Source organism: Eschrichtius robustus, chromosome 16 (assembly GCF_028021215.1).
Source record: "Eschrichtius robustus isolate mEscRob2 chromosome 16, mEscRob2.pri, whole genome shotgun sequence".
Lineage (NCBI taxonomy): Eukaryota > Metazoa > Chordata > Mammalia > Artiodactyla > Eschrichtiidae > Eschrichtius > Eschrichtius robustus.
Window position 1 is genome coordinate 67,224,517 of NC_090839.1, and position 26,020 is coordinate 67,250,536.

Consider the following 26,020-nt stretch of genomic DNA (forward strand, 5'->3'; position numbering starts at 1 on the left):
CACTGCTGGCTCTGAAGATGGAGGAAGAGGCCACAAGCCAAGGAATGTAAGCAGCCTCTGGGAGCTGGAAGACTAGGAAACTGAGTCAGCAGGTTGTTTTAGCATTTATATACACTTACCTAAGTAGCATTATATCACTAATTTTTGATTATTCATTGTTAAACATCAAATGTTGATTTCCCATTGTGGAAGATGATAATTTAGCTCCTGTTTAACCCTCTCCTCTTTCCCCATAGAAGCAATGTGGTCACATATAGTATTTCTGGCTAGATCAACACTCAGGGTTTGCATTATAAAGATGATGGAAACACTGCACACGGCTGGGCCCCTTTGTCACTGTGATTACTCTTCCTTCTTGCCTAACTTTGATTTCCCCTAGAATTAATAATTACCTTGTCTTAGTGTTTCCCAGTTTTCTATCTCTATACATATCAACCCCAAACTTATTACAAATTTTTTAAATCTTCTCTCAATGCATTTCATTGTCTTCACAATTAAATCACCACCTGAAACTCTTATTTATCTGGTTCAACACCAGGACCCCCAGGCCTAGCACCTGCTTGGTGCCAGTTGGTACAAAATAAGTATTTGTTGCCTGAGTCTGTCCTTTGGCCTTGGGAGTTTGCTGTAAGGAACATTTGGGGGAAAAAAATCTGGAAAAGCACTTTTGAAAAGCAGATAGCAGGCTCTATTTTCAAGACTATGGCAATTAGAATTTCTTAGCACCTGAACTCAGAACCTGTCATTCACAACTCTAAACATGCAGAGAAAGTTGTGGAGCAAAAGTCTAGAAACAATGGGGTTACTGTTACTATCTGTTAATACTGTGAATAATTCTGTTAATAACATGATTTGTTGACATTGCTTTTAATTGAAGGAGATGCTAACTTTCAGTTAGAAGTTTAAAATGTATGTTTGTGTATGTAGAGGCATATGTTTGTATACACACACACACACACACACACACACACACACACACAGAGTCATTCTCGTTGTTCACACTAGTTATGCTCTATGAAGCCACTGCAAACACTGAATTAGTGATCACTGAACCATCGTCGCTTGCAGGGGAAACACACAGGTAGGTTCCTGTGAGCTTCTGGTCCCAAAATTTTCATCAACCAATCACTATAGTATAACTTTATGTGTGTTTCTGTTTAAAGACACTTTACTTAATATATTGTTGATTCATTGACATTGAACTCATGGCCAACAGCGCTGTAACTCATGCCTGAAGGAGACTCATCTATACACGTATTTCCTCATAAGGCACATCCCAACCTTCCTGCCCTTAGGAAAACCAGACAGCACTTCGGCACTACACTTGGTGGACGTTTTAAACAGCAAAATCACTAAAAAAAAAAAAAAAAAAGCTACAAAAATTCAAAAGCATGGCACTAAATATGCCATGAAGAGGACCCTTGTTTACAGTCTGAGCTGAAACAAGAAGGCCGAGTGTCACCTTGTTCCGCCTCAGCTGGGAATGTGTGCGTCAGGGGACCCAGATTTTAGCTCTGCACATGTCCTCGAATGACCACGAAAGCACCATGAGTATTGAATTAGGGGTACAAATAAATGTTAGCAAGTAGGTAAACCTGCAAATATGGAATCAGTGAATAATGATGATCAGTTGTGTGTGTGTGTGTATTTTTTTTACACTTTTTAAGGAATGGAAACAACCAAAATTATGATCCATAGGGGTTGATAAAATAAAATACAGCATCTCCAGGCAGCCACTACTATATATGATCAGACAGAATGCACTCTAAAATACACTGTTGGGTAGAAAAAGCAAGGGCAGACAAGCATATGGAGTATACAACCATTGTGTTTTATGAACTCCAAAGTTCTGGATTCTCTTGGGGAGGGACAAACCCAAGGACCTCTGGTAACACTGGGTCGACATTCTCCCAAGGGATCAATTGTCTGTGGCAGAATCACAGCTGTTCCCTTGAATGGATACGTGCTTTCCAATTTGCCGCAGTCTTCACCACTCCCTATTGCCACTCCCTGCCCACTTCACTTCTTTCTATTACCTGCCAGGCTCTCCTAGGCATTTGCATTTGTAGATCCTGGTCTGGGGTTAAGATGAATATCTCTAAACAGCCAGCTGTAGATTCACTGGCCATGCCTAAAAATGCATTAAGATAAAATACCCATGGGCATGGTTATTATGCATATTAATAGCTACCATTCTTTTTCTGTTACCCTATACTTTCTTCTTTGGTTTCACTTAGAATGTCTGGGGGCTTAGTGGAAATTTCAAATGTAACTTACAAGTAGCACTTGTGTTAATTGTGCATTAACACATCATCAGGCACTGTGCTAAGAGCTTTTTATGAATTAACCCATTTATTCCTTATAACCACCCTGTGAGGTAGGTGCAGTTGTCCATTTTCTAGATGAAGAAACTGAGGCTCAGACAGGGTCAGTGGCTTTCTGTAGATCATGTCATGAGAATATGAGAGAGCTGAGACCAGCACTCTGTTCTTTTCCATCTAGCACACAAGCCACCCCCAAAATGAAAACCTGGTCTGTCTGGAGCCAAAATGTCCTCATGTCGCCTTGCTCAGTGCCTCCGAGTGTTGTCACAGCATCACTTAGGAGTGAAAGGGACCCAAATGCCCCACTATCACTTTACTTCCTCAGCCAGGAGAGTCAGCTAACGGTCTGAGGACCTCGATCTCTGGGTGGGCTCACTCCCAGCCCAGGCTCTCCAGGATCCAAGACTGGGGGGACCCGTCATTAACCCCTGCAGCCACCAGGTAACCTGAGAAGTCTTCCTACCACAAGGCCTGCACCGATGGGTCAGCAAACTGGGGGATGAGCCAGACACCCTCACTGCAAAGTGTGCTTCAGAATCTCCAGGACCCTCCAGTCCTCCCTGACTCACGCTTCCCGCCCTTCTGAGCTCCCAGTGGGCTGCAGAGGGGCAGCACCCCAGCTCCCTCCCTCTGCTGGTGGAGGTTCAGCTCCCAGACACCACCCCCCCAGACCCCCACCCAGAGCAGACGGGGGTGCACAGCTCAGACACAGCCACCCCTTCAGCGTCCCCTGTGTAGACGACCCTTGACAAGTGCTTCCAATCCCTGCCAGCTTGCTGACTGGCCCTGCAGCTTCACAGTCGCCCAAGACACTAGATAAAAACACAGGTTTCCCCAGCTCTACCCCGGATCCACTGAGTCAAGAGCTGCTGAGGGTGAAGCCAGGCCATCAGTCTCTTGAACTAATTGCCCAAGACCTGATGTGCAGCCACGGTTGTGGAGAGAGTTCTAACAGAACCCACACTGGAGGTATCTGAGGTGGTTTTATGCAGTTCACGGTCAAGCAAGCAGGGCCCAGCAGAACTCTGGTTGATACTAACCACGGCGCTGCATCAGAACCCCAGCTGCCAATCATGGGCACCTGCACTGTGCCAACATCGTGCTCAGCTCCCCCCTACACAGCTCCTTCAATCCTCCCAACAACACTGGGAGGTGGGCACAACTGATACCCCCATTCTACAGATGAGGAGACTGAGGCTGGGAGGCTTAACCAACTTGCCCAAGAACAAATTGCTGGCATGCAGCACAGCGGGAAAGCAAACCTAGATCTGTGCCTCCACAGCCTCGCCAGCTAAGCACAGCGGCTACTCTCCTGAGACATCTGCGCCCCTTCAACACTGCACTGTGTTATCAAAAACACCTTTAAAAACCCTGCAGGCCTCTGCCAGAAAGTGTTTCTCCCTCTTCTTCAGAAACAGGGTGGAAGGGATGAGGGCAGGTGGGGTCAAAGTAGGAAGCCTGGTTGGGAGCGAATGCAGGCCGTGGGTGAAGCAACCAAGGCAAACCCCTGGGAAGCCTGCAGTTTTCCAAGAGTCAGCAGGGAGACTCTTGGCCCCAGGGAGAGTGACAGAGGCACCTGGTGGCCTGAGTTGCCTCCCCTGAAGGGGAGAGTCGCCTGACACCAGCATCTCCTGCCACTGAGTCCCAGTCCCCCAGACCCTAGGGCATCAGTGCGCATCCCCAAGTGGCACTCTGGCCTCCTTGAATGATCAGAAAGATCCGCTCTAACCTCTTGTCCATACGCTCACCCCAGCCTGCAAGGCCCTGCGTGACCGTGTCCCCGACCACATCCTCCTACCCTCCTCCTTCCTCCCTGCGCCCCACCCACTCAGACCGTCTCTGACCCTCAAAACACAAGTGGTTCCCACCTTAGGACCTTTGCCCTCGCTGTTTCCCACCCAAAACTCCTCCCCCAAATCCTCCTCGGGGCTTGCTCCCTCTCATCACTCGGGTCTCAGCTCATACCCCGAGTGGGTGAGCCAGGGCGGACAGGCTGCAGCTCTTTTCCTCCAAATAGATGCACTAAATACAAAAGATGCCAGCCATTCCTCACCCCCTGATGCCACAGTCCACGGTGGGGCAGGGGATGGTGGGGCTGTGGCTGGCTCCTCAGTGAAGGCCAGCGAATGAGGGTTGGGCCCTCCAATGGCCTCAAGAAATTTAGGTCCAGGTCTCACTATCGACAAAAACTCGCTGTGTGCCTCTGGGCAAATCTCATGACCTCTCTGATTTCCTCCTCTATAAAAATGAGGTAACTGGACTTGAGCAGTGGGTCCTCTGCTCTGCCAGGACACACATGTTAGTCATGACATATGAATATCTAGCTTACAGGGCTTGGTTCTTAGTCAGATATATACATCAGAGTCATATATATGAGTATGTGTGTCTGTATATATAGATATACATATACATATTCATATACATACATATATATATGTAACCCTCACAACAACCCTATTAAGTACCATTCAGCACCATTATCATCATTCCCACTTCCCCACTTTATAGCGAGAACGCGGAGCCCTGGAGAGGTTAAATTTGTACCTGAAGCTACAAGCTAGTGAGAGGCAGAGCCAGGATTGAAACCCGGGTGGTCTGGCTTGTAACCCCCACTCTAAGGAGGCTTTCAATGACATAACTCGGTGGACAGTCCCTTCCATGGATGAACCTAGATTCTAATGAGACCTGCAGAGCAGTGGAGTCACATTTGATATGGAGGCTGGGGACCAACAGCCTGTAAGTCAACACAATCAATAACAGAAAGGTAAAATTGAAAAGTCCCTTAAAACATCCTCAAAGCAATGCACCTGTGGCTTGGTATGCAACGCCCCTCTAAAGCAGCCTCTGTGTATAAATGCCAACTAGACGCAGGGATTCCGAGTGTGCAATACGGACAATGCAGGGGAGAGAATGGGCTCGGCGAGGCGAGATGCTCACACCGTCAGGGCCACAGGGGAACGAGACCAGTGGAGGGACCGGCAGAGTCCCATGTCTATTCTCACTCTCACTGTGGAACACATCCATTGGGTGGATGGCGGTGACCTCACCTGCACTAGATCCGCCAGTGCTTGTTTTCCTCCCAAAGCGCATGGTTGGTTTCTCTAAGCTACGTGGACAGTATGAGACCCCAGCGCCAACAGCCATGACCACCCCTGACACACACAACTCACTCTGGCCATAACCAGCCTGTCTGTGTGCTACTGACCCAATTCTCCACCATAATTATCACCCTCCCGCCGCCCCACCCCCTCAAAGCAATATTTGGAATACAAGTGAATGAAAGGGAGATATTATTATGGAGACCAACTTGAATCCACTTTCATATTAAATGATATGAATCATTCCCGATTTTGATGCTCTATGAAAATTTCCTGCAACCCTTGTAACTGACCAGGTGTGTGTGGGGGGCAGGAAGTACAGGCTCAGTTATCTCTGAGGACCCTTCCTGGCCCTAAGTTCTGGGACAGAGGTTGTAAACAGGTGGCCCATTGGCAAAGCCAGCCCACAAATGGACTTTATTTGGCTGGAGCTCTGTGTATATGTGTTCATGTAAATGAAGAATATTTAGTTCAGGACCTGGCACACACTAAGTGCTCAATAAATGTTGGTTTTTAAAAGGGGGTGGTGCAGAACAAGATGGCACCAGGTATCACTGGCAGTTTAGGGGTGCCAGCCTCAGCATCAGAACATTTGTTCGACAAATGTTTAGTGAGCACCTACGCTGTGCCAGGGACAGGGCAGGGGCAGGGTGCATGGAACAGTAAACACATCAAAGAGCCCTGTTCTCATGGACCTTTTTCTTTAATAGGTTGGATCTTGACTCTAGAAAAACAAAAGAAAAAGCAGCTCCACTTACGTGCAGAGAATGGACTGGTCCTCTCGATCTGAGAACAGAAAGAAAAAAAGAGCCATGAGTTAGAATTTGCTCTGAGCTGAGAGTCTGGATATGGTGCTTCCCAGGCCTCCCATTTAAGCTCCTACATGCTGGCCCCACTGGGGGCGACAAGGGGCCAGCTGGGCTCATTGCCCAGGGCATAGGGGATAAGACCAAAGCCAAGAGGGCAGCAGGGCTCTTTTAGATACTTTTCCCGACCCCCTAAAGTCCTGGAGGCAGCCCCAGAAAGATACTGGAGACTGACTCGTTCAGGAGGCAGTGAGAATCCCTGCCCCACCAGCTCTGGAGGGTCCCAGGAGACCCACTCTGCCCAGACTAGGTCATAGACAGAACACCGACTTTGGATCCAGACAGACTGGCATTCCAACTTGGCCACTTCCCACCTCTATGGCTTCGGGCAAATATTCTCAACCTCTCCATGGTTCAGTTTTTTCATCTGGAATATGGGGTAGTGGACATTTTTGGTTCGAAAATCCAGTATCCATTTCCTCTTCTTCCGAGAAGAGCATCCTACGGTCCTTAAGGATCCATGTTCCCTGCCCACCCCACCCCCCGCCGCCATCATGTACAGTCTTGGTGGGACTGACCCACAAGCTACCCCAGCCAAGAGGCAACAACGTTTCCTAGGCTATGTCAATCAGAATCTCTGAGCTCAAACTCCGAGCTGGATCAAGGATGGAGAAGCACAACGGAGGCCCTGAGGGGGGCCTCACTTCCTGCCCCCAGAGCCCAAACAGCCCCGGTTTCTAACATTTTCTGAGGCTGGCTCCCCACTCTTCCCACCCCATCTGTGAGCTCCCCAATACTACTCCAGAAATTCCTTTTCTAGGTAAGGTCTCTGTCGCTTACCACCAGAGAACCCTGGTGGGTGCACAGGGCATCGTGAGATTAAACGTGATTAAGCAGACTTTACTGATCACCTTCTGCTCTTAAAGTGGCCTTAGGGGGTGGAGCCAAGATCCCCTATGAGGGACACAGGGAAGGTTAAACACCTCAATCATCAGCCAGTTAACCATAACTGAGAAAGCAGAGCATCACATCCTCTGCTGGGCAATGGTGAAGCGGCAGGCATTTCATAACTCCATTCCCTGCTCCATCCCCACCATCACAACCCTCAGCCTCTTATGATCAAAGATCTCCCGGGATCTTGTGACATCCTCCTCCAAACCCCTTCTCAGAGTAATCTTTCTGACACGCTGAACTGCCTGATCACTTGCTCCTTAACCCTCTTCCACTTTGGAAGTTTCTTAAAACGTTAAACATAAATTCATCATATGACCCAGCTATTCCACTCCTAGGAATCTACCCAAGAGAACAGAAACATGTGTCCCTACAAGACTTGCACACAAATGTTCACAGCAGCGTTAATCATAATAGCTAAAAAGTAGAAACAACCCAAATGTCCTTCTGCTGGTGGATGGATAAATAAAATGTGGTCAATCTATACAATGGAACATTATTCAGTCATAAAAACAATGAAGTACTGATACAGGCTACAACATGGATGACCCTCAAAAACATGATGCTAAGGAAAAGTCAGACACAGAAGGCTACATATTGTGTGATTCCAGTTATAAGAAATGTGCAGAATAGGTAAATGCATAAAGGGAGAAGGTAGATTAGTGGTTGCCAGGGGCTGGGGTGGGGTGACTGCAAACAGGCATGAAGGATCATTTTGGGGTTTGTAAGCTGGATTGCGGTGATGCTTACATAACTCAATTTATTGAAAATCACTGAATTTTACACTTATCTTGGGAGGATTTTTGGTATGCAAGTTTTATCTTAATAAAGCAGTTTTTAAAAGCTGTCCACAGCCCCCAGTGTCCTCAGATGAGGCCCAGAAGGGGCATCCAAGGCCTCCCGTGACTGGCCCTGCCTGCCTCCCCAGCCTTGGCACTTCTGTGTCCCTCACTCTTAATTCCCCAGCAACCCTACCCAGATCAACCCCCAAATGCACTCTGTGCCTTTGTTCAGGCTACTCCTGCTGCCTAGCAGGCCTTTCTCTTCTCCTTTCCTGGCCACTTCCCCCAGTCTCGAAGATGACACCTCTTCTAAGAAGCCTTCCACACAGTGATGGAGCCAAGGGGAGGCTTGGCTGTAAATCTTTGTCAACGCTCCTAAGCTATCACAAATAGTCAACCTTGTTAGAGAGAAGAAGCCCTAAGAAAAGCCCCCAGCCTCCATCAAATAACCTGACTGCTGCCTCTAAGACCCCCCCAGACAGAAATCCTGGAGCTGTCACTGGCTCCTGCCCATCCCCAAGACAGCTGTCTCCACTGCCACAACCCCTGTGCTGCCCGAGCGCCCTGTCCCAGGCTGGTTTTTTTTCTCTTTGTTTGTGTCTCTGCCCCCACAGAACCATGAACCACTCATAGGCAGAAGTATCCAGTTCTGGACCCCGCTTCCCTCAGTTTCTGGATCCCCAGAGCCCTGACACAGAGAAGGTGTAGCTTGGTGAGCACTGAAAAAAGCCAACCCCAAACCTGGAAGACATGAGTTTCTTGATGGGGAAGTTCAATATACACACAAGAAACTGAGTCACTCATTCATTCATTCAACAAATGCTTTTAGGGCATCTACCAGGTATTCGTCCCCATGCTAGACCCTGAAAATACCACATAATAGTATCAGCTACTTAGCACCTCCTCTGTGTCATGCATTATTTCAAGCATTTGCCTGTATTAACTCATTCAACCCCCATACATCCTATGAGACAGACTAATTTTATCCCCATTTTACAGATGAATAAACTGAGGCACAGAGAAATTTTAAAACTTGCCCACAGTTACACAGCTAGTAAGTGGATGAGGCAGGATTTGAACCCAACACCTACTATTTATTGAACACCTATTATGGACCAGATACACTTTTCTGGCACTTTCCCTGTGTGGTCTTTGACCCTGACCCTTTTAAGTTTAAGGAAACTGAGGTCAGGTAGCCCAAAGTCACACAGCTACTTCAGGGACCGACCTGGGGGTTGAAGCATCATGCGTCAGAATCTGGGCACTTTCTGCTGTTCCAAATACAGGACAGGGCACAGGAAATGGAACGGGGGTCCCTAGGGGCCCAGGCTCCAGCTGGATTAGGGAAGGCGTTGGGAGACAAGGCAGCTTGGAGAGACCAGCAGGGACCAGTCAAGGGAAGGAGTGAGGCCTCCTTCCCAGGCCAGAGAAGCAGCCTTACCACCTAAGGTCTAAGGTGACAAGAAGGAAACCGGGGCATGAAGTGGCCTCGGGGATGGAAGGATCTGCTTCCCATGAATCAGTGTAGATCCATCCCACCACTGCTGCCACACCTTGTCTGAGAACCTTCACTTCAGGCCCAGATCCTCCCCTCCCATCTCCCTGCTTCTGCCCACGCCCCTGCCGTTCTCACAGGGCAGCCAGAGGGGTCTTCTTTTTTCTCTTATAAATTTTTAAAATTTTGGTAAAACATGCATAAAATTTACTATTGAGACCATTTTAAAGTGTCCAGTTCAGTAGCATGAAGCACGTTCACATTGTTGTGCAACCATCACCACCACCCATCTTTTTCATTTTCCCAAACAAACTCCATACCCATTAAATAATAACTCCCCAGTCCCTCCTCCCTCCAGCCCCAGGCAACCACCATTCTACTTTCTGTCTTTATGATTTTTGACTACTCTAAGTGTCTCATGTAAGTGGAATCGCACAGAATTTGTCTTTCTGTGTTTGGCTTATTTCATTTAGCATAGTTTCCTCAAGGCTCATCCATATTGCAGCATGTGTCAAAATGTCCATTGTATGGATATACCCCATTTTGTTTATCTATTCATCTGTTGATGGACACCTGGGTTGCTTCCATCTCTTGGCTACTGTGAATAGTGTTGCTATGACCATGGGTGTACAAATATCTGTTGGTGTCCCTGCTTTCACTTCTTTGGGGTATATGCTCGGAAGCAGAATTGCTGGATTATGTGCCAATTCTGTTTAACTTTTCAAGGAGTCGCCATACTGTTTTCCATAGTGGTTGCACCAGTTTACTTTCCCACCAGCAATGCACCAACATTCCAGTTTCTCCACATCCACATCAACACTTAACTACTTTCTGATTTTTGATAACAGCCATCCTGACAGGTGTGAGGTGCTATTGCATTAGAGTAGAAAAATCTCCTTAAAAGAGTCAGATCAGCCACGGCCTGGTCAAAACCAGCTGGCTAGTCCCAGTGGCCCTCAGTCTCCCCACCATGGCCTACGAAGTCTGGCCTGATGTGTCCCCACCCAGCTGCCTCATTGGCACCTTTCTCTCCTTACCCCTACTCAGCTCCTACACAGCCACCTGCTCCCACAGAGAACACACGCTTCCCTTCCAGGGCCTTTGCCTGGAACACTCTCTCCCCGATTCTTGCCATGGGTGATGCCTTCCCGTCATCTTGAGGGCTTCCACTCCCCGAGAGGCCTTTTCTAAGTCTCTGTGCACAGGGATGCAGGCAGTTGCCTCAGGGCACTCAGGCAATTAACCTGTTTATTTCCTTCACATCACTTAGAGCCATCTGCAATGACCTCTTGTGTTTGTCTATCTCCCTGTGCTGGAAAGCAAGATTTACTGGGGAAGAGGGGGGCTTGTCTGTTTTGTTTAACACTGTATCTCAAGTACCTGGCATATAGCAGGTGCTCAATTATATTTGTTAGATGGATGGATGGATGGGAGGATGGATGGATGGATGGGAGGATGGATGGATGGATGGATGGATGGATGGATGGATGGATGGAAGGAAGGATGGGAGGATGGATGGGACTGGAATAGCCCATGCCTATGCATCACTGGGGACCAGAGAGGATAGTCATGACCATATCTGGGAGAGGGGGGCAGATTTACATCACATAAAGAAGATCTGGTCTACTCCAGGGTCAGATGAATGAGATGACTGTGCAAGTTCCATGGACCCTATGCCCGTCTCCAAACAACCTTCTCTCTATCCCCTCAGATAACAGATGGACATTCTGGTGGCCTGGCTGAGCCCAATCCTCAGGACAAAAGGCAGAAGAGCCAAAAGGCTATTTCATTCCTCTTTCTCACTCTCACTTTTTCCACCTTGAGCTGGTAGCAAGGGCCACAGCTGCCCGCAGGGGCTACGTTCAGGGGGTCTGGGGAGGCTCCCCTCAGGCAAGTCTGACCTCTGAGCCGAGGACCCAGGGGCAGCCCTCGCAGGGAGAAGGGCCACAGGAAAGAGGCAGCCCCTCCTTTGGCATCAGGGCTCTCCATCACCACGAAGTCCCGTCTTCCGGTCCAGCTGTGCTGATTCCGATCAGGCCTACATCCCTGCCTCCTGCTACGACTCGTGGGCTGCTCCACAAACCTCAAGAAATAGCCACATCGGAAACTCCCACACGTGTGCCCAAGGACAGACGTTTAAGTTGGTCACTGCAAGAATATCAGCAAAAGCAGAAGACCAGAAAGAAACCATTCAACCAGTCTATCAACTGCAGACTAGCGAAATACATTTTGGTATCTAAAATCTGGTAGGGCATGGGTGGGGGGATTAAATCGGGAGACTGGGATTAACATATACACACTATTATATATAAAATAGATAATCAACAAGGACCTACTGTACAGCACAGGGACCTCTATTCAATACTCTGTAATAACTAAATGGGAAAAGAATCTGAAAACGAATGGATATATGCATATTTATAATTGAATCAGAAAATGAATGGATATATGCATATGTATAATTGAATCACTTTGCTGTACACCTGAAACTAACACAACTTTGTAAATCAACTATACTCCAATGTAAACTAAAAATTAACTTAAAGAAAAACCTGGGGACTTCTCTGGTGGCGCAGTGGTTAAGAATCTGCCTGCCAATGCAGGGTACACGGGTTGGAGCCCTGGTCCAGGAAGATCCCACATGCCGCGGAGCAACTAAGCCCGTGCACCACAACTACTGAGCCTGCGCTCTACAGCCCGCGAGCCACAACTACTGAGCCCACATGCCACAACTACTGAAGCCCACACGCCTAGAGCCCGTGCTCCGCAATAAGAGAAGCCACCACAATGAGAAGCCTGTGCACCGCAACAAAGAGTAGCCCCCACTCACCGCAACTAGAGAAAGCCCGTGCGCAGCAACGAAGACCCAACACAGCCAAAAAGAAAGAAAGAAATAGAAGACATTAAAAAAAAAAAAAATCTGGTAGGGCCACACGGCGGCACATTGGGCAGCCACTGAAAAGGACCAGGCAGATCGTCATGGACTGACGCAGAATAATCTCCAAGACATAGTAACCTAAAAAATAAAAGGCTAGGTGACACAGCATTACACCTCTTATGTTTTAAGAAGAGGGATATATTTTCACACACACACATATACATACCTAAGGTGTACACACACACACACACACACACACACACACACATCTTCAAATACTTGTGTATGTTGGATATATCGTGAAGCTACTCGACACAGCCAATGATGGTTGTCCCTGAGAAGAGGGTCTGAGGGACTGAGAACCAGCACGGGAGGGAGACCTCCCTTCAACTCCATCTCCTTCTGTCCCGCTCGTGGTTATGCTATGAGTATGTATGACTGTTCCCTCATCTCACCAAAAATGGGTGATGTAAAAATAGTCTTTACTGCTCTCAAGGAGCCCATTATGACCATGAAGCTTAGGAAGGAGAGGAAAGAAACAGCTGCCTGCCTGCAGCGTCCCCAGCAGCGCCCACCTCCAGAGTATCCGCTGTGCCGCGGGCCCCCCCGAGCTCCTTCTGTGCAAGGTGACCCGTTCCACCCTCATAGCAGCCCCTGAGCTGGGCACTGGCACCACGGCCACTTTACAGATGAGGACAGTACAGTGGAGTGAGGCGACTTGCCCGAGGTCACTGCAGTGGGCTGACCTGTGGCCCCCAAAGAAATGTCCACTCGGAAACTCAGAAGGTGACCTTATCTAGAATAGGGGTCTTACAGATGTAATTAATTAAGGATCTCCAGATGAGATCATCTTGGATTTAGGATGGGACCTAAATCAATGACCAGTGTCCTTATTTATAAGAGAAAGGAGAGGGGAATTAGAGGCAGAGGGAGAAGCCACGTGAAGGAGGAGGCAGGTTGGAGGGATGCAGCTACAAGCTGAGGATGCCGAGGACCTGGCAGCCGCCTGAAGCCAGAAGAGGAGAAGGGCCTGGACTGGATTCTCCCTCAGAGCCTCTGGAAGGAACCAACCCTGATGACACCTTGATTTCAGACCTCTGGCATCCAGAACTATGAGAGAACAAATTCCTGTCATTTTAAGCCACCAAGTTTGCAGCCATTTGTACAGCAGCCCTAGATAATGAACATAGTCACACAGCTAGGAAGTGGCAGGCAGGGACTCAGACTGAGGTGCATGACCCCAGAGGCCTTGCTTCCAGGCCACGGCTTTGTTTTGTCTTCCTCAGATAACCCACAACCACGCGCTGGTGGCATTTCCTTCCAAGATAAAAACAGTAAAACTTTCATCTCCCCAGTACGCTCTGGAGAGAGACAGAGGTCAGCATCACAAGAAAGTTGTGGAGGGAGGTACCCTGTGCTGGTACAACTGCCAGCTCCTTGGACTGTGCCTCCAACTTCCAGCTGGAGGGAGAAGTCTGCTGAGGACCAGAGCAAACTAGGAAACCAGCTCAAAACGGATTCAGGAAGGGGCAGAAAGGCAAGACATGGAGGAACCAGCACCCTGTGATCAGCACCCAAGCAGAGAGACAACCCGCTGGGGCTGGCCCAGAGCCTGCACTATTTTAAGGAGTGATTTTGAGATGGACAGACGGACGGGCTATCTCCATCCATCTGCTACAGGGAGACAGGAAGTCTTTCCCAGCAGCCTTGGGAAACCTACACCCAGAGGACGAGAGATTTATAGGGTCAGATGTCCGTCCTGAGGCCTCTCCTCCCAGGTCCCCAGGAGAGGGAGTGGGCTCCAGGGAAAGGCTGGGCAGCTGCCGGGGCGGATCCATGCTGGGCGCTGCCAGGGGACCTCCGGCCTGGGACATTCCCATCGGAAACACACCGGCTCCAAGCGTGGGAAGCTAACTGTGCCCTGGTTGGTTACAGGCAGGAGGGCTCAGCGTGGGTGCTCCTTGCTGACCCATGCGGAGCCCAGGAGACCAACTTCCCCGGGCTTCCTAGCTGATTCCTTCCCTGAGCTTGAGATCGTGTCTGACAAGAGAGAGCAGAGTTCTCTGAATGTGCAAAGCAGTTTTCCCCTCAAGCTTTGCACACACTGTTTCTTCTGCCCAGAGCACCATCTTCATCACTTTTCTACCCGCCTAATCTATTCTTTTTCTCTTTTTTTTCCCTTTTAGGTGAAATTCACACAACATAAATTTAACCATGTAAAAGTGAACAATTCAGTGGCATGTAGTACGTTCACAATGTCGTGCAACTCACACTTCTGTCTAGTTCCAAAACATTTTTATCAGTCCCAAATAAAACCCCATATCCTTAAACAGTCACTCTCCATCCCCCACTCCCCATAACCCCTGGCAACCACCAATCCGCTGTCTGCCTCTATGGATTTGCCTATTGTGGACATTTCATATAAATACAATTGTATAATATGTGGCCTTTTGTGTCTGGCTTCTTTCACTTAGCATGATGTTTTTGAGGTTCACCCCTGTTGTAACATGTATCAGAACTTCATTCTTTTTTACAGCTGAATAGTACTCCAATGTATAGGTAGACCACATTTATGGTTCCACTCATCCATTGATGGGTGTTTGGGTTGTTTCTAGCTTTTGGTTATTGTGAACAATGCTGCTATGAACATTCAAGTACAAGTTTTTGAGCACCTGTTTTCAATTCTTTGGGGTATATACCCTAATCCATTCTTGAAATGTCACCCTGAGAGTCACCTCCTCTATGATACTTTCTCTGACTACATACCTCCCTAGATCTAAGTTGGGGACCTTTCTACTCTACATCCCCCACCCCCAGGGCTGCCGTGGACAGTGGTATGAGTTGTACACTGCATAACTCTAAGGGAGAACCATTCACACTGGTTACTGTAGATGTGTATATTTATTACAACCATCTTTCAGCAGATGGAAGAAAGATGCCTTGAGAAAAGGGTACATTTTTCTAATTCTATAAAGGTACCACCTGGTCTAGTGGTGACCCTGGCTCCCATAGTCCAAAGATTCCCTCCATTGTAGCACTTAACCTCACCATGATCATTGTTTCACCTCAATACTTTTTAGGAGAAAAGGATTATTTGGAATGGTAATGGACCATTTTCCCTTAATATGACAGGCAGAATATTTCTTTTTCATCTTAGTAAAAATTATGCTACTTTACCAAAGAGTAGAAACAATACAAATGTCCAACTGGTAAATGGATAAACAAAATGTGGTCTATCTATACAATAGAATATTACTCAGCCATAAAAAGGAATGAAGCACTGATACAGGCTACAACATGGATGAACCTTGAAGACATTATGCTAGGTAAAAGAAGTCAGACACAAAATACCACATGTTGTATCATTCACTCCATTTATACTAAATATCCAGAAGAGGTAAATCTAGGGAGACAGAAAGTAGATAGTGATGGGGTGGAACTGGAAGTGGGAATGGGGGAGTCACTATAAGAGGCCACAAGTGGGCACAAGATTTATTTCTGGAAGATTAGAAAGATTAGATTAGATTAGATTAGATTAGATTAGATTAGATTATGGTGATGGCTGCATAACCTTGTAAATTCACCAGTAACTGGTGAATTGCATACTTAAAATGGATTGATTTATGGTATATAAATTACACCACAATAAAAGTTTTTTAAAAAACAATGTTACTTTTACACCACCTCTAAATCAAGAGATCTGATTCCTATAACATCATACAGATCTATTCATTTTTCAACAGTTACAAAACTGCTTTTTTTTCTTAAATAAGTTATTAATTTTTTATTTCGATTACAAAATTAGTACACACCAACTGCAGAAAGTTTGGCAAAGACAAAATCCCCCTACCCTGTGATGGTTAATATTTGGATATATCTCCTTTTCATTATTTTTTATAGCGGTTTAGAGTGATTTACACAATTGATGCCATTCGATGGCGTGATTTTCTAGTCCTTTTCATTTAACATTTGACTATAAGCGTTGACCATGTCATACAGTCTTTGTTGCTCATAATAAATGGGCTTATAACAGTCCATGCGGAGGCTCCTGCTGCTTCTCAACCTCATCTGGTTACTTCCCTCTCCCACTTACATCCCAGCCACACTGGCCTTCTTGGCACTTCCCTAGCACATCGTGCCCATTCCTGCCTCCTCAGGGCCTTTGCACTGCCTCCTCCTTCTGCCTCTAAAGCTCTTCCCTGGTTCTTGATGTGGCCAGCTCCTTCTCACCTTTCATACCCAAGTTCAAATGTCACATCCTCAGATGGAGCCACCTCTGACCACCATGCATCCAGAGCCACTCCCTCAGTTTCTCTTGATCCCATCATCCTGTTTTATCTTCTCCTTAGGGGGGAAAAATAACTCTATAATTTCATCACCTGAAATTTTTTATTTATTTATTTGCTTACTTGACAAAACTGCTTTAATGCTTCTCCTACTGGCCCATGAGTTCCCGAGGGCCAAGGGCTGTGCCTGATCCAGGGGGGCAGGGACCATGTTTGACACACAGTAGGTACTCAGGAAATGCTTGTTGATTTGAATCAGTCTCAACCAATCATTTTTTCTCTCTCTCAATCTCTCTCTCTCTCTCTCTCTCAGAAAGGCAATTCAGATTGAAGCCACAGTCAGCGCTTCTTCCTTTATTCACATATTCACTCAGCAAACAAGTCCAGGGCCCCTACTATGCGTCAGGCACTGGAAACACAAAGTTTACTAAGACCTACTTAGTCTTTGCTTTTGAGAGGCTTATGATCCAGTGTGGGGGTCAGATGGGCAAAGAACTGACTGCAAGATGTGGGCAAATGCCACAATGGGTATATTCCAGAAGTGCTGCAGAAAGGCTGTTTTAATGCTCCCCGAGAGACAGACAGGACCTCTTAGCAGCTGAGGGGACAACTGAGCCACACAGAGAAGGATGTGTAGGAATCCGCAGGGGAAAAGGCACCAAGGAGGCAGCGCATCCCAAGCAGAGGGCCTGGGCCACAGGAAGTCAGAGATAGGAAAGAGCACAGCACAGGAGCAGAGATGGCAGGGCTGGAGCCCGCATCCCAGCACCGCCTGCGCCTGGCTGAGCTGCCCGGCCCAGAGCCCTGGGGTCTGCCTCACCTCACACCCCAGCCCCAAACGCGCCTGTCTTCCCTCCTTCTCCCGGGCCTAGGGGTCTGGCCTTGGATGAGCAGGTGTGCGGGGGAGCTTTCCAAGGACAGAAAGGGCTCCCTGCTGCCTCCCCTGCACCAGGCCTGAGTCTCCCAGGAGACGCCCAGCTCCCCACAGACCAGCTATTTCAGCCTGATCCTGAAACCAGCTCGTGGTTTCTGGCTGGGGAGCCAGAGGCCTGCAGGCTGACCATAAAAGGAGAAAACCGAGCTGGGCCTGAGAGCAGCCTGGGCTGGCTGCTTCCCTTCCTCCCTCCCGCGCCAGGCTGCTTTGGGACCCATGGAGAGGGAGGTGGCCAAGCCCAGGTCCCCGCAGGGTCACCGCTCCCCCCGACCAGGGAAGGACCTGGTCTCCACCAAGTGCAGAAAGGTGGCTCCCTCCCTAACGCCACCCACAAAGGTGGATGTGGAGGGTTCCAGACCCAAGGTCGGTGCTGGGCCTCCACCTTGGGCCCACCCAGGTGACAGCTCAGGCCCTGCACTTGCCTGCCTGGTGCCATACTCCCCAGGCACTGTCCAAATCAACCCTTACAACCACCGGGATAGGTGTCTCCTCATGGGACAAATGAGGAAACTGAGGCACAGAGAAGTGGGCGCCTTGGCAGAGCTGGGATTTGAACCAGCTCAAAAGCAACTCCCTAAACCTCTGCTCTGTAAGTCCAGGCTTTCCTCTCTCCACCCTCCTCCCCCCAGCAGCGTGGGGAGGAAGAGATTCTGGGTGGGCAGAGGTACTCTGAGAGCTTGTGCTGGACCCCAGCAGGACTCTTCCAGACCCACATGAACCTCTGGCATCTTTAATAGCGGAACTGGCCAGCTAAGGGGGCGTGGGTACCCGAAGACCGATATCCTCCCGGTGGCCTCCTGGGCCGCAGCTCCCACCTCCACTTTCTGTGTCTTCCTCTCTGCTCCAGCCCCACAGCCTCGTGTATCCCATCAGCTCCCTTAGGCCCACATGTCACCTCGTAAGGAGGCCTCCTCTGCCCTCCCAGCCTGGGACAGGTCCCAGGGTCCACCTCACAGCTCCCTGGACCTCCCCGACAACACATGTACTTGTGGTTGGATTTGATTAACATCTGCACCCCTCAGTAGACTGTGTCCCCCACCACAAGCCTCCCCACAGTGAGGCCTCAATCAATACTTTTGGACAAAAAAGGGAACAGCGAGCTAGATTCTCTCTGAGGCTGGGAGGACACAGAGCCGGGAGGCTGGAGCATGCATAGTCCAAGAGGAACTTCCACACCATCACCAAGTGTCAGCCAGAACTTCCCAAATCCACTCCCTTAAGCATATCTGCTTCTCCAACTCAATATTTACTGCTTATTTTAAAAAATTAATTCTCCTTAGCTCTTTCCCATCTGTGTGAGACACCATGGGCAGTCCATAAAATGCTCATCAGAATCAGATGATCCTTCTTCCTCATTTCCTGCCAAAGAACGTGATCTTCTCATGATAACTCAGAGGGCCAACCAGACGGGGCCAGACAGATGGAGCTACCAGCATCCTTCACACCGCCAGGCCAGATGCTGAGCAGAGAGCTGCAGCAAAGTCTCCAAGAGGCAGAGAAGCATGCAACCGGTCCCCTCCCTGGGGATGTGTCGCAGGAACACAGTCTCAAGAGCAAAATGACTTGGAATTACTTCCCGGCTCCACCTCTTAGGCAACTCAGAGCATCAGTTTCCTCACCATGAAGGGATAAAAACCCACACATTCCAAGGATGTGAAAATGAAATGAGACTGGACACACAAAGAGCTTAAAAATACCCAAGGCCCATTCAAAAGCATAATAAGTGCTATTACTATTAGCTTTTTTGTCATTACCACTCCATCCTCTCTGTCCTCTACAACAGTGAGCCAGTGAAGTGGTTACAGACGGCAGTGATTCTGTCCCAGGAGGACAGGGTATCAGGCCAAGTTCAACCCTTTCTAATTATAAGGCCTAAGCCAGTCCCTTAGCCTTTTGGGGCCTCAGTTTCCTCATCTGTTAAATGGGGGTAACAGCACTACACTATCTACCATACTGCCTCAGAGAATGTTTCCAGGGTGGCCAAAGGTGATGTTGCCAGGTTTGACACTCAGCTCGGGGGCCAAGCCACTCGGTGCTCTGAGCCTCAGTTTCTTCAGTCCGTCAAATGGGGAGGCTGTCCTGCAGGGGACCGGCAAGGGCCAAGGGAGGCAGGATCTATGGGGCAGTGAGCCCAATGCGTATCGCTGCCCTTCCTGTCTCTGCTGAGCTTACAGGGCAGCCTCTTGGGAGTTGGGGGAGCACAAGCCAGCCCCCCAGCGCCTACCGGCCATGGACAGAGGGTTCAGACTGAGTGTGGGAACTTGCAAAGCAGACAGCGGAGTTTGGATCACTCCACTCCCACAGACTTCTCCGCAGCCTGAAGAGGGTTCAGCCAAGAGCCTGGGCTGATAAAGGTCTGTAGCTGTTGTTTTTTTTTTTTTTTAATCCCCTGAGAGTGGCCATGTGGTGCTAATTAGGTGAGGACACAACACTTCCAGTGACAGACCCTGACGGTTCCTCTCATCCTCAGAACGAAATCTCATCTGCCTTTCACACCGTCCCTCACCCCAGGGACCCACAGAGGGGCTGTGGGAGATCCAAAGTGGATTTTGTCGGGAAAGCTTTGGTGATGCTTTCCCCACACTCATCATGCTAATTTGCTGAAGTCACTAACGTCAGCTTCCCAAGTGCTGGGCCCTCAACACTAACCCCCTGAGATGTAAGGAGACAGCCCTGCAGGAGCAAACAGCCTTCCATGGGGCAGGAGGGGCCTGTGCAGCAGCTCAGCATCACCCACTTGTCCAGCAAGCCCTGGGCTTTGGAGTCTGATAAACCAAGTTCAAATCCACTCTGATACTCATGTGTCAAGTTCTTCACCTCCCTGAGCCTCAGTTTCCCCAGCAATAAAATGGGGCTAAAAATAGCACCTGCCTCCAGGGTTGGATTATCTGACCAGTCATGTAAACATAGGTCCACAACCAAAGGAAGGGAGGGAGGTAAAAATAAAGAACATTTCAAAGGAGTCAATATTTGTTACGTCTTAAAAACTATCATAGTAAATGTCATGGGAAAATTTAAGACTTTGTTGGCTTTCGTTACTTTATAGTTTAGTGTTGTTTTTATTCTGGATTACATGTGTGGGCACCATAATAGTTTCAGGGCTTAATTTAAAGGTTCTAATCTGATCCTGTCTGCCTTGTGGGTTTGTGGGAAGGATGAATGGAGATATTCCTGGAAAGCCCTGTGCATATAGGAAGCACACAATAAAAATCCACTATCACCATTATTGCTTCTTTGGAAAAGAAGGTGTGAGAGAATTTCCATCGAAAGATAGTGGGTTGAACTGTGAAAATGACTATACTACCCAAAGCAATCTACAGATTCAACGCAATCCCTATCAAAATACCACTGGCATTTTTCACAGAACTAGAACAAAAAATTGCACAATTTGTATGGAAACACAAAAGACCCTGAATAGCCAAAGAAATCTTGAGAAAGAAAAACGGAGCTGGAGGAATCAGGCTCCCTGACCTCAGAATATACTACAAAGCTACAGTAATCAAGACAGTATGGTACTGGCACAAAAACAGAAATATAGATCAATGGAACAGGATAGAAAGCCCAGAGATAAACCCACGCACATATGGTCACCTTATCGTTGATAAAGGAGGCAAGAATATACAACGGAGAAAAGACAGCCTCTTCAACAAGAGGTGCTGGGAAAACTGGACAGCTACATGTAAAAGAATGAAATTAGAACACTCCCTAACACCATACACAAAAATAAACCAAAAATGGATTAAAGACCTAAATGTAAGGCCAGACACTATAAAACTCTTGGAGGAAAACATAGGCAGAACACCCTATGACATAAATCACAGCAAGATCCTTTTTGACTCACCTCCTAGAGGAAGGGAATAAAAACAGAAATAAACAAATGGGACCTAATGAAACTTAAAAGCTCCTGCACAGCAAAGGAAACCATAAACAAGACGAAAAGACAACCCTCAGAATGGGAGAAAATATTTGCAAACGAAGCAACTGACAAAGGATTAATCTCCAAAATATACCAGCAGCTCATGCAGCTCAGTATCAAAAAAACAAACAATCCAATCCAAAGATGGGCAGAAGACCTAAATAGACATTTCTCCAAAGAAGATATACAGATTGCTAACAAACACATGAAAGGATGCTCAACATCACTAATCATTTGAGAAATGCAAATCAAAACTACAATGAGGTATCACCTCACACCGGCCAGAATGACCATCATCACAAAATCTACAAACAATAAATGCTGGAGAGGGTGTGGAGAAAAGGGAACCCTCTTGCACTGTTGATGGGAATGTAAATTGATACAGCCACTATGGAGAACAGTATGGAGGTTCCTTAAAAAACTAAAAATAGAACTACCCTATGACCCAGCAATCCCAGTACTGAGCATATACCCTGAGAAAACTATCATTCAGAAAGAGTCATGTATCACAATGTTCATTGCAGCACTATTTACAATAGCCAGGACATGGAAGCAACCTAAGTGTCCATTGATAGATGAATGGATAAAGAAGATGTGGCACATATATACAATGGACTACTACTCAGCCATAAAAAGAAACGAAATTGAGTTATTTGTAGTGAAGTGGATGGACCTAGAGTCTGTCATACAGAGTGAAGTAAGTCAGAAAGAGAAAAACAAATACCGTATGCTAACACATATATATGGAATCTAAAAAAAATGGTTCTGAAGAACCTAGGGGCAGGACAGGAATAAAGATGCAGACGTAGAGAATGGACTTGAGGACACGGGGAGGGGGAAGGGTAAGCTGGGACGAAGTGAGAGAGTGGCATGGACATACATACACTACCAAATGTAAAATAGATAGCTAGAGGGAAGCAGCCGCATAGTACAGGGAGATCAGCTCGGTGCTTTGTGACCACCTAGAGGGGTGGGATAGGGAGGGTGGGAGGGAGACGCAAGAGGGAGGGGATATGGGGATATATGTATATGTATAGCTGATTCACTCTGTGATACAGCAGAAACTAACACACCATTGTAAAGCAATTATACTCCAATAAAGATGCTAAAAAAAAAAGAAGATAGTGGGTTGAACACAGGTATTTAGCGCTTCTTCCTCCCCAAACCATACTAAAGTGACAGTAAAGGGGTTTTTCAAAAACACATGAAGCCGTTCAAATGAACAGGAGAGGAGAGAACAGCAGCACAACCTGGGAAGCCAGCAAACAGGATGAGTGATGACAGTCCCAGGAGAGAAGTCTAAGCTGGCGGTGGGGAAAGTGGAGAAGCAGAGCCCCCTGCCTCCAGCCCCAAACCTCAGTAACTGGCAGCCCCGGGGCCTCGGGAAGGGGGTAGAGGAAAAAGAAACCCACAAGGACTGATTGAATGTCTGTTTGAGAAGCTGCTAGATACTCCAGATACCTTATACACTCCTGCAGCCAAGTGACTGCCCTTCCCACAACCCACAGAAGGGGGGCAGATTTATTCTCTGGAGAGGAAGAAATAGAGGGTCTCTGTCTTGGGGGACACCAGGGACCATACTGACAGCAGGAGGATAACACGCAAGTTTGATCCCACAGTTTGAAACCCTCAGCGTCTTCTCAACTAGACCCTCAAAATGATGGTAGACAGATATTTCCCCTCCAGGCAGAAGATTGCACAAGTCTTCTCTGAAGAATCTCATCAGCCCAAGAGAAAAGACTGAAAGATATAGCAGAAGTGCCCCGATGGAGCAGCCCAGCTTCACCAGCCCATAGCCAGGCTCATCATCAGCAAGCTCCTCCTGCAAGCACGGAGCTGCCATCAACTTTTTGGTGCCCATGCATTAAAGCATCCCAGATGAATGGACAGCCAATAATTCACCGGGCATCTGAAGAAAGCCACTAATAAGACAAACATAAATTAAAACAAATAAAAAAGAAAATATGCCTCTTGGAGGAAACAGACACCTACCTGTGGAAAAGTACCCTCCAAGAAAAGGGACATACATGGAAAAAGAATGTTATAAGAAAGAAACATTCAGGAAACAAAACAAAGCTCTTGGAATTTTATTTTTTTAATGAAAGCAGTAATTGAAAACTCAATAGAAGGTTCATAAGATAAAGTTGAGGTAACTGCCCAGAAAATAAATGAGACGAGAAAGAGATGAAAATCATAAAAACAATCTAGGAATTCCATTATGGAAATAAGAAAACATCTAGAAAAAAACAGGAGAGAGAATACAAAGAGAAAGAAATCATTAAGGACATAATTCACAAAAATTTCCCAGAATTTAAGGACGTGAGTTTATAGATTATGAGGGTCCTCTCAGTCTCCAGCACAACGGGTGAAAACAAGACACATGCCAGATTCCACCATCATAAACAGGGGGATAAAGAAGAGTCAGAAAAAAAAAAAAAAAAAAAAGAAGCTTCCAGAGAAGGAGAAAAAACTGGTCATACATAAAGGATCAAGAATCAGATTGGCTTTTATCTCCTTAAAAATGAAACTGAATCTCAAAGCTAATGAAGCAACGTCTTAAAAATTAAGAAAACTATTTCGTGCTTCAAAATTTAAACCCAGCTAAACTGTCCCTTAAATATTAGAGAAGCATCAAGACTTTCAGATATGCAAGATCTCAATTTGCCTCACATACATCCTTTCTTGAGAAGCTACTAGAGAAAGTGTTCCATTTAAACAGGGAGTAAATCAAGGAAGAAGACCTGGAAACTAGGAAACAAGGAATCCACCATGAGAGCATTGAAGGGTATTCCAAGAATGATAAAGAAGATCCCAAATGTCAGCTACCAGTCATAGAGGGTAGCCAGGACAGGTCAGAAGACTCCAGTAGCAATCACCTTCATGGGGAAGCTATCAATAGGATCTTGAACACATAGCTAGACATATGAAAAGGAGATTAACATATTTTGAAGGAAAATTTGGGGTAGAATTAGTGATTAAGTACATAGATAATCAAGTTGGGGAAAAAAAGGCAATTACTAACTCCAGGGAAAAGAATAATTGTACCGGAAAAGCAATCACAAGACAGTGCAGAGCTCAGCTGTGAATAGCATCTACACAGTCATAATAATGTAAACTCTTAATATAGTTTTCATCAAAGTTAATACAAAACTATGTTGGGATTCTATGAGATGGGGCGCGCATGCATGTGTGCTGGGAGGAGACAGGAGGCGCAAAGCAAAGGGGTGACTGAGCTAAATCCTCACGTCCCATGATGAAAAGTCAATAGGCTATTGACTAAAACAGGGAAAAAATTAAGATATGAGCAATATACTCAAGTTTTTTAGTGATTACAGAGGTAACTATCCAAAAATCAGTTAAAGGGTTGATAATGGTTACCCCTGGAGAAGGGGAAATTAGAGAAGCAACAAAGGAGGGCTATTTTTCTTAATAAGCCTTGAGGAATTGACTCTGAATCATCTTCACATATACCTTCACTAAAAATAAAAACTAAAAATGGAAAAAAGGAACAAGGAATCCCTTTAGGCATGTAATACTCCAGCAGCATGTAGAACGGTGCATATGGAATGTTACTATTTGTGGGGAAATCTTGGGGAGAGGGAAAAAGATATGTATCTGCACACACGTGCAGAATATATCTCTAGGAGAATATCTAATAAACTAGAAACCATGGTTATCTCTGGGGAGGCAAATTAGGCGTCTAGTGCACAAGGGAGAGTGTTGAAAGTGAGAATTTTCAGCTTTTCAATTTGATTCTATCATCTCTCCAAAAAAAAGAAAAAAAAAGGGAAATGTAAAAAGTAAACACGACATCATGTACACATACACATATATAAGCTGCATCTTTAAGTGCCTACTTCTCCCATCCTCTTCTTCCCCAGGGGCTTGGCTTCCTTTGGGGAGGAGGTAGTCAGTGAATTATGTCTTAGAAATCCCCTCCCATATTCCCAACTCCCCTGTTACTATTCTCAGCCAGAACGACACCCCAGCTCCCCTTTCCCCTCTTAGTAAGCCATCAAGGCTTGTAACTCCTCACCCCTCTCGGACAACCCTCCCCCACCCCCATCCTGACCCTGGTCGGTTCTTCTCTTTAAACAACTCTGAGAGTTCTTCCTTCATTCATCACAAATATTAACGGAGCAGCTACTCCACGCCAGGCACCAGCAAACACGCCAGAGATTCAGTGATGAGCAGGCAGACAAGGATGGAGTTTGTGGGTTTTATGGAGTTTAGGGGTCCTCGGGAACTTAAGCGTCTACGTCACATATTTTAAACATTTCATTCTGTATTCAGTGAACGTGTTCTCCACCCCTTCCCAACCCCACCTCTTCACACTCCATCCTGTTCCACAGAGGACTTGAGGAGGAAGCCACAGCTGCTAGCTTGATACCTCCAAGATGGAAAGTTCAGCATGATTCAAGCCGAATGACTATACAGCCTGGGATAGCAACATTCACCAACAGAGCCACAAACCGGGCCCACATGTTCCTTCACAAAAACCAAATTCCCACTTTCTAGAGAAAAAAATTATTTTTCCCAAGCCTATATTT

The 26,020-nt window shown here is 47.0% G+C and overlaps 1 protein-coding gene across 4 annotated transcripts in view; it reads right to left on the minus strand.

The window, feature by feature from the left end:
• The window catches only part of MYH11 (myosin heavy chain 11), a 124,686-nt gene that overhangs the window by 69,436 nt on the left and 29,230 nt on the right, over positions 1–26,020 (minus strand). For all 4 annotated transcript variants that reach the window (XM_068565697.1, XM_068565696.1, XM_068565699.1 and 1 more), the window contains exon 4: positions 6,181–6,208. In XM_068565697.1, coding sequence (XP_068421798.1) covers positions 6,181–6,208 — 28 coding nt within the window. The remainder of the gene's footprint in view (positions 1–6,180; positions 6,209–26,020) is intronic.